This window comes from Rhinopithecus roxellana, chromosome 7, assembly GCF_007565055.1.
Source record: "Rhinopithecus roxellana isolate Shanxi Qingling chromosome 7, ASM756505v1, whole genome shotgun sequence".
Taxonomy (NCBI): Eukaryota; Metazoa; Chordata; class Mammalia; order Primates; family Cercopithecidae; genus Rhinopithecus; species Rhinopithecus roxellana.
Window position 1 is genome coordinate 113,885,450 of NC_044555.1, and position 9,301 is coordinate 113,894,750.

Below are 9,301 nucleotides of genomic sequence, written 5' to 3' on the forward strand. Positions count from 1 at the left end.
AAGCATTATGCAACCAGAATATGAGAGTTTGTGCCTATCTTTGCAAAATTTTCACATTTTGATACTTAATTTCCCTCAAATTAAGGTATGCATGATGGTTTTAAGATGAGAGAAGGAAGTTTAAAAATGAGTTTTAGTATTTCTTTTTGTTTGCTGATGAGGGATACATGAAACAATAATTTGCTTGTGTGTAAGTTACTCCCTGATCTGTAGTGATTCTTTATGCTATAATATGGTTATCATTGCATAACATTTATTTGTGTAGTGACTAGAGGTAATCTCAGTTTTGGACATGGATGTGTTCTTATTCTCTAGAAAATAATCCATCCACTTGTTTCCACTTTAAAGAAAATTAGGTAACTGTGATACAGGGGTAAAGATAAAGCTAAATAGGACCTGTTTTTGCTTGACTACCAAGGTATTAGCTCAGCTGCCTTTTGAGAGAATTTGTGTAAGTCTATGTAATCTTACTAGGCAAGGAAAATTCCTCACAGCTGGCTTCTGAACTTCTTTGAATTTCATGTATTCTATGATGGCATTCAAGAAGTTTAAAATAGTGTCATTCAGAATGCTAAGTATTCATCATAACTGATGCTGCGTCTGCTGAGTGACAGAAATGTCACTGCCTTAATTCTAGCCTCCACTACCACTTACCTACATAACTGTATTAGCCTCACATCCCAACCCTTTAAGTGTTTTAACTTGGAGTATTAGGTGTTCTACTATATATATCTAGTAGTCTTTGCTATTCAGCACCTTGCTGCTCAACTGACTTTCCTTATGTACAGTTCTGATTCCAAAACCTCCTTGTTCATAGATGTCTAATGACCACCCATTGTCTATCTATTCCACTACTTGATCTTTAAATCATGCATGGCCTAATTCCAGTGTACTTTCCCAGTTTTGTATGCCAGTGTTCTCTTTCATGTAATATATGTGATAGTTCCTGACTCCTCAGCCCTATCTAAGTACTAAGGGCCTTCAGCCCACAGCTCAAGTCTGATCCCTTAAGCTTGTCACTTAAGCTCTTTGTCACTTAAGAAATTACATATATTACCTGAAGCCAGGGTGCCTGGGAAGAGTCTACCAAGCTATAATCTTTTTCCTGTTCCCCTCCATAGATGTCCAGTCTGTAGGCGTGGGTTTCTTCTCTAATTTACTTAAGCTTCCAGCTTATTTAATTAAATCAGGACATCCTCATTGATCCTCAGCCCTGTTGGTTGGGCCCCTGAATGCAACCCATTTAATTTTGGCTCTGAATACAAGGCTCCCTGTTTGGGCAATTGTCCAAACAGTTGCCTAGAGATCTAAATTCTTAGTTTCTTGCCAGTTTCATCTCCTATCATTACAGCACATGATATTGTTATTTACCATTCGGCTTCAATTTTCTCTGCTTGTTCTCCATGTGAGAACAAGTTCTCTTGTTCTCTGCTTGTTCTCATATGTGAATGCTAGGCTGGAATGTACTTAACTTTACCATATCTTGATTTGGCATTAGAGCAGGGCATAGCAAACGAAGGCCCCTTGGGCCAAATGCAGCCCAACCATTTTTTTTTTAAGTAAAGTTTTATTGCAGCACAGCCATCCCCGTTCATTTACTTACTGTCTGTGACTGCACTACAATGGGAGAGTTGAGTAGTTGCAACAGAGACAATGTAACATGTAAAGCCTTAAATATTTACTTCTGAATCTTTACAGAAAATGTTTGTTGATCCCTGATCTAAAGCCAAGCAGTTCTCTCAACCTAGATACTGCTTATTCTTTGATAATTTCCCATTCCCATCTTGTTAACTAATAAGGCCAGTTCATTGAGACTATGAAAAAAGCTTCCAACCCATTCAAACTATTTGCTCTTTCTTGAATTTCCCTGCCTTCTCTTTCTCACCTTTCTAGAATACTATTTCCTTGTGTTTTGCTTTTTAGCAGAAGAGATGCAATAGTATTAAAGACTACAAGAGTAGTCTCATGATGTCTTTTAATTTAATATCTAGGCCCTAATACACAACTCTGAATATTGCTACTATCTTTCAGCAGGACTTTCCAATACCATTAAGATTAGGCCTTTCTGTTCTTCAGTTTCTCTAACTCAAGTCTTCTAAGCTCCACAGCTTCCAACATCTTTAATTGCCAGATCTTCCCAATATTATAACATCCATGCAATAACATCCATGCATTCCAGTCCCTGTCCTGCAGCATCTCCAATGCCCTTGTTTTCTAAACTTCCCAGTATTCAAGTTATTAAAAATTTAGGTCTTACTAATATCTCCAACAACCCATCTTCAAAGTCCAGGTCTTGTCTTTCAGGATCCAGAGTTCTAAATTACAAGTCTTCCATGGTCCTAATCCTCCAATGTCTCCGATATACAGGTGTTCTAGAGGCTATGTATCTCATAGTGTTTAAGTCTAAATTCTTCAATGTCTTCCAGCACTTACATCACACAGTTTTTACATTTTTAAATGTCTCCTACATTCTAGTTTTACAGTGTATTTTTATTGCCAATTCCTCCAATGCCCAAGTCTTTAAATGCCTGCAAGAACTAGGTCTTACGATTTTCAGGTACATCAATATCCTCAATGTCTGAATGAATAGACCTCTTAATATCCTGGTCTCATATTGTCCAGGCTGCCAGTATTCTTGACGTCCAGCATCTTTAAAATTTAATTCTTCCAAACTGTCTTTTGACATAAATATGTCAGTATCCATGCTTACCAATGTCTCCTAAAATCCAGGGCTTCTCATTTTAGGATTTATAAATGTCTACATCTGCTGTTGTTCATATCTGCCAGTATTTAGGAGTTCCAAGGTACAGGACTTACAATATCTCTAATTTCCAGAGATTTCACTGTCTGTGACTTCCAATATTCAATATCCCAATGTTCAGGGTCTCCAGAATCGTCAATGTCCAGAGTAACCAATGTCTTCAAAATCCAAGGCTTGCAATGTCTCCAATATCCTGTGCTTACAATGTTTCCAATGTCCAGGGTTTCCAATGGCGCCAGTGTCAAGGTCTTCCAACAACTCCGGGTCTTCCAGCGACTTCAAGTCTTCCAGCAATCTCAAGGTCTTCCAGATAATCCTGAGCTTCCGGAAAATCAACATCTTCCAGACAATCCATGTCTTCCGGACAATCCATGTCTTCCAAGAAGCTCCAAGTCTTCCAGTAAATCCAGTCTTCCAGCAATTATAGGTCTTCCACCAAATCCAGATCTTCCAGGAAAATCCACGTCTTCCAGAAAATCTGTGTCTTCCAATAATTTCAAGGTCTTCCATCAAATACAGATCTTCCAGCTAATCCATGTCTTCCAGAAAAATCTATGTCTTCCCCCAAATCCAAGTCTTCCAGTAAATCTAGTTCTTCCAGAAAAATCTAGATCTTCCAGTCAATCAGTGTCTTCCAGAAAGAAATCCAGGTCTTCCAGTCAGCGTCTTCCAGAAAAATCTATGTCTTCCACCAAATCCAGGTCTTCCAGCCAATCCACGTCTTCCGGAAAAAATCCAAGTCTTCCAGCCAATATATGTCTTCCTGAAGATCCACGTCTTCCTGAAAATCCATGTCTTCCAGAAAATCCATGTCTTCCAGTAACCTCCCAGTCTTCCAGAAAATCCACGTCTTCCCAACAATCCAGGTCTTCCGGATAATTCGGGTCTTCCTGAAAATCTATGTCTTCCAAAAAAGCCATGTCTTCCAGAAAATCCACGTCTTCCAATGGCCTCCAGGTCTTCCAGACTATCCATGTCTTCCAGAAAATCCTTGTCTTCCCTCAAATCCATAGCTTCCAAAAAATCCAAGTCTTCCAGAAAATCCTTGTCTTCCCTCAAATCCATAGCTTCCAAAAAATCCAAGTCTTCCAGGAAATCTGTGTCTTCCAGCAAATCCACGTCTTCCAACAAGCCATGTCTTCCAGACTATCCACGTCTTCCAGAAAATCCTTGTCTTCCCTCAAATCCATAGCTTCCGAAAAATCCAGGTCTTCCAGGAAATCTGTGTCTTCCAGCAAATCCACGTCTTCCAACAAAGCCATGTCTTCCATCAAATTAATGTCTTCCAGCCTACCTGTGTCTTCCAACAAAGGTACGTCTTCCAAGAAAGGTACGTCTTCCAAGAAAGGTACGTCTTCCAACAAAGGTACGTCTTCCAAGAAAGGTACGTCTTCCAACAAAGGTACGTCTTCCAACAAAGGTACGTCTTCCAGAAAATCCATGTCTTCCAACCAAGCCATGTCTTCCAGAAAATCCACATCTTCCGGAAACTATATGTCTTCCAACTAAGCTACGTCTTCCAACAAATCCGTGTCTTCCTGTATCTCCAGGTCTTCCAGCATCTCCAGGGCTTCCAGCATCTGCTCGTCTTCCAACATCTCCCCGTCTTCCAGCATCTCTGTGTCTTCCAGCATCTTCATGTCTTCCAACAACTACCCAGTCTTCCATCAACTGGCTCAATATCCATGTCTTCCAACGTCTCCAGTGTGCTGATCTTCTAACATTCAGGTCTTCCAGTGTCTGCAATATCCAGGTATTCTATCATGTTCTATAGTCCAGATCTTCCAAACTTTCCCCAGGTCCAGGCCTTTTCAAATCTAGGCTTCCCCTGTCTGAGCCTTCCCATGTTAAAATCACTCTACAGAAAAATCTTCCAACTCAACTATTTCTGCTTCTAGTTGAATTAGCTTCAAAAACATTTAATGGGACATTCCTCCTTATAGACCAGATCTTATGAACCAACTGTGCTGCAGTTTGTGTTTTTTACAATTAGGAAATGTGTATTTAATCTCTACAACTTTTAAAAATAATGTCCACAATAAAACTTCTGCAGAATAAACAGATAGGACTGCTGCAATAAATTTTACTACTTCACTAGTGCTTACAGTTTTTATACAGTTGACTATGTTTAGGTCTAAGTGAAATTTTTATTTAATGAGAAAATTCCTGTTTAAGACTGGTATTTTAGGTAAAGTTAACGTGTAGTGTATTGTTTGTCCATTTTAAATGATATCAATTTTTAACATTGGTCTTATGTGACCAAAGAATAATATAATAATAATAACAACAACACTTAACATAGCATTTGCTACGTCCAGGCACTGTTCTAAGATCCTTACATGCATTAACTCATTTAATCTTCACAACAACCCATTGAAGCTAGGTACCATCATTATCCCTATTTTACAGATGAGGAAACTGGCACACAGAGGTGAAGTAAATTGTCCACAGGACACAATTACTAAATAATGGAGCCAGATTTAAACGCGGCTAGCCTGTTGTGAGAGTCCATGATTGTAACCACTATGCTGTGATATCTGCTGTTTAAAATCATGATAGAATGATGTGATCCAAAGGTTGATTGCTTCCACATTATCTGTAGAATATTATACAATCCCATATACAAATGGTCTCACTTGATCCTGTCACTGCCAGAGTGTATTTGTATGCACAGCTTTTATTCCCCAACCAGCTACTACCATTCCCTTGGTCCTGTATATGGAAGTAGGTGCAAACACTTTCTGATACCATAAGGAAGCACTGAGTTCAATTACCCTTTGCTTCAGAATCATATTCATAGCTCCATGCTTTGAGTACTGGTGCTTGGAATTTATCTCTTCTATCTATTTGAATCCCTTATTACTGACTATTCTCCAGTTTGTACCTTACTATGTGGAGCACTTACCATTAGTTTGTTTCTAACCTCCAGCATCTACCTGCTTGAAATATCACAACCTCCTGGGTTCCTGACCACTGCCTTGTATCCAACTAATGGTAGCTACAACTCCTTAAATCGCAGCATGCTGATCTAGAGAACTAACTACTTGGTTCTCTAAGTCTCAGCTCCCACCAAGTACCTTCAGCAATGTTGCTACCCAGGCCTCTGGCTGACATGAAAACCACATAATTAAATTTTTACAGTTAGGCAGGGACTCTCTAAAGATTTAAAATCATCTATATGATAACAAAAAGGAACAATAATAATACCAATTAAAATAGAAATGCCTTCTGAATGTCTTATGATTTATACTTTATAGAGTGCTGTCACCTCATTCATTCATTCATTCATTCATTCAACAAATATTTATTGAGCGCTAACTGTATGCCAGGTATGTTTTGATAAAGCTTAAAATAATCTGTGGGAAACAAACAACATACAGATAATCGAAAAATTACTTATCAATTGTAAGGCCATGAAGAAAAAGTAACTGAGAGTCTGGAAAATCAAGGAAAGCATTCCTAAAGAAGTAATATTTATTGTGACTCTGAAGAATCTATATTCTCATTTGGTTCTCACAATATAGCCTTGTGACTTAAATAAAAAAGATTTTTTATATATCAGTTTTACTAATCTGAGTGCTAACAATAGCCATGAGACCCAGCTGTTTTGACCTCTTTGTTTTCCCTGCTACTCATTTTGCCTTAAAATATATGTGAAGTACTATTGGAAAATATATATCAAGGGATATAAAAATATACTTTTTTGTTTAGTATATTCCACTTCAAGGAATCCGTCCAAGGAAATTATCTGAAATGTGGATAATTCATGCACAAAGATACTCCTCACATAGTTATTTGGTATAGTGAAAAACAGAAAAACCTTAATCTAACATTAAGGGAATGACTAAGTAAATGTGCCACGTACCTATGATGAAATATTCTTCCGTTAAAATACTATGGCATATTCATTTTATAAGTTAAGTGAAAAATCAGCATACAAGGTTACATAAAGTGTGATGGCAACTATTTTAAAATATATAATCAGTGACAAATGACTAGAAGTAAATGTATTGGGGACTCTAAACTAATTATCACTGGATAGGTTGGATTATGTATGATTTTATTTTCTTCTATATATTCTTTTATTTTTAAGTTCTTACAATGTACAGGTATTTTCTATTCAGGAAAAATATTTAAACAATTGTGCACAAAACTATTATTTATTCATCGTTTTTCTTGTACATGGAATCAAGTTTTACTGTTGGAAACACTTCAAAATGTATGTTAGCAAAGTGAAAAAAATAAATTCTCAAATAATTTCAATATCCAGAGATAATCACTGTAAAGATTTTCGAGTATGCTCTTCTAGACACTTTCACTGGTATATTTTCTTGTACAAAATGTAATCATACTGCAATTTAACCTATTTCTTTCTTACACTTAGCAATAAATTGTGAACAACTTTCTATGTCAGTAACTGTGCAGCTATGTAATAATTTTAATATATAATTTATTTACTCCATCTCCTATGGGTGATCATTAAGTTCCTTCCAATTTTCTTGTATTATAAAAACTTCTGTGATCAGCACATACTTTATGTAAGGTGTGAAGAACAGAAACTGTGTCATTCTACATGGCGTCCCTGTACATATTTGTGTGCAGATGTATTTGCACATTACTTAGGATAAATTTCTAAAAGGAGAGTTGCTGAGCCAAACAAGGCCATGTGCATCATAATCACAGCAAAAAAATTACAAGCAATCATATGTCTAACGGTTGGGGTGGTTAGAAAATTATATTGTAACTATCTAATGGAATACTGTGCGGTCATTTAAATTTATACCATGGAAGAATATTTACTGAAATGGGAATATGTTCGTAAGGTATCACCAGTGAGAGAAATAGGTCACAAAAATATGTATAATATTCATGTTTTGTAGAAGGAAAACTAAATGCCTTCAGGAAAATAACTAGAAGATATACACTAAAATGTTAGTAGTAAAAGTCCCAAAAAGAAAATGGATAAATCACGGTATATTTCACATAAAATATTATATAGTCATCATATGAATGTTCTACAGCTACACATAATGTGGGTAGATTTTACTTCTAGAATATTAAGATATCATGTCTCAAAAGACTACATATAATAGGATATCCTTTTTATATTATTCAAAAACAAGTAAAACTAAGCACTATATTATTTAGGGCTACATACACACAGGATACAAATAATTTATTAAAAAGCAAAAAAAATTTTAAAAATTGAAGATAATGGTCACTGGGGTTGAGGAAAGAGGGTCAGAATATGGGAGGACTATGTAAATGAATTCATATTATGGTTAATATTCCAGTACTCATGTGTTGGGTAGTGGTTGGTGTCATTATGTAATTGAAATCCCATTATTGATTATTTAATAATTTTATGATTATTAACATTAAATAAAAAGGCAAGTTAATGGGTAAAAATAAAAGAGGGCCTTATATGAATCAATGAGACAGTGTGCACAATCTAAGGATTATTAATCCCTTTCTGTACATTTGTCTTTCATTATTTTTTAAAGTAATTTATCTGTGGGTGATAAGACTACATGGGATTTTTATTCTCTTTTGGTTCTTTGTTCTTGAAATTTTCTATTTTGAACATGCATTATTTTCAAAATTAAAATAGATTTAAACTTTATGTTAATGCGCTTTTATTGATACAGGGAAATAGAATACTATATTTATTGAAAAGCAAGCTCAAAAATTACATAGCGCATGATCCAAAATATGTTGAAAAATACATAATAGGGAGTGAAAAGTGTTGATATGTTAACAATAATTGCTTCTGCGTAGTCAGATTTCAAATCACTTTTTTAATGTTTCCATATATACACAATATGTATATATGTATATTCCATATGTACACAATGTGTATATATGTATATTCCATATGTACACATTGTGTATATATGTATATTCCATATGTACACAATGTGTATATATGTATATTCCATATATACACAATGTGTATATATGTATATTCCATATATGTATATCCCATATATATATACATATATATGTGTATATATATGTGTGTGTGTTTTATAGGGTGGGCTTATTTTTTGTTATAAAAGTAATATATGTTTATTGTAAAAAGTAAAAAAAAAGCAGTAGTGTATAAAGTAAAAAGTGAAAATATCCTCCTAATCCTATCTCCCAGAGATAGCCATGACTCTTTGTTTTGTTACCTTCCTCATACTTTTTTTATTTACTTGAATGTATTCTCATTTGTTTTAGAAAATGAAAAAACATAACAGGGAGTGAAAAGTGTTGATATGTTATTATTATTGACATTAAATGTTATATTATTGTAACATAATAAAATATAATAATATAATATTATAATATTATTAACATAAAATATTAACATCCTATATATATATTCTACAACTTGCTTTTGTCCTGCTCATTAGAAAGTCATTTTATAAAACAGCTACAGGAAATTTCAGAGTGTGGAGTACTATATTATTTATTCAGTTCTTTCCACATTAGATCTTTAGGTTAACAGTTTGTTGCTATTATAGATAATGCTATATAAAGCATCTTTACAATCTT

General features: G+C 35.0%; 1 protein-coding gene across 1 annotated transcript; it reads right to left on the minus strand.

The window, feature by feature from the left end:
- Positions 1 to 2,927: 2,927 nt before the first annotated feature.
- Positions 2,928 to 4,410, minus strand: CDR1 (cerebellar degeneration related protein 1). The gene is given in 4 exon segments (XM_010384111.2): positions 2,928 to 3,587; positions 3,589 to 3,714; positions 3,716 to 3,894; positions 3,897 to 4,410. Coding segments are annotated over 4 exon segments (777 nt in total). The 5' UTR covers positions 4,222 to 4,410; the 3' UTR covers positions 2,928 to 3,440.
- Between the last annotated feature and the right edge of the window lie 4,891 nt (positions 4,411 to 9,301).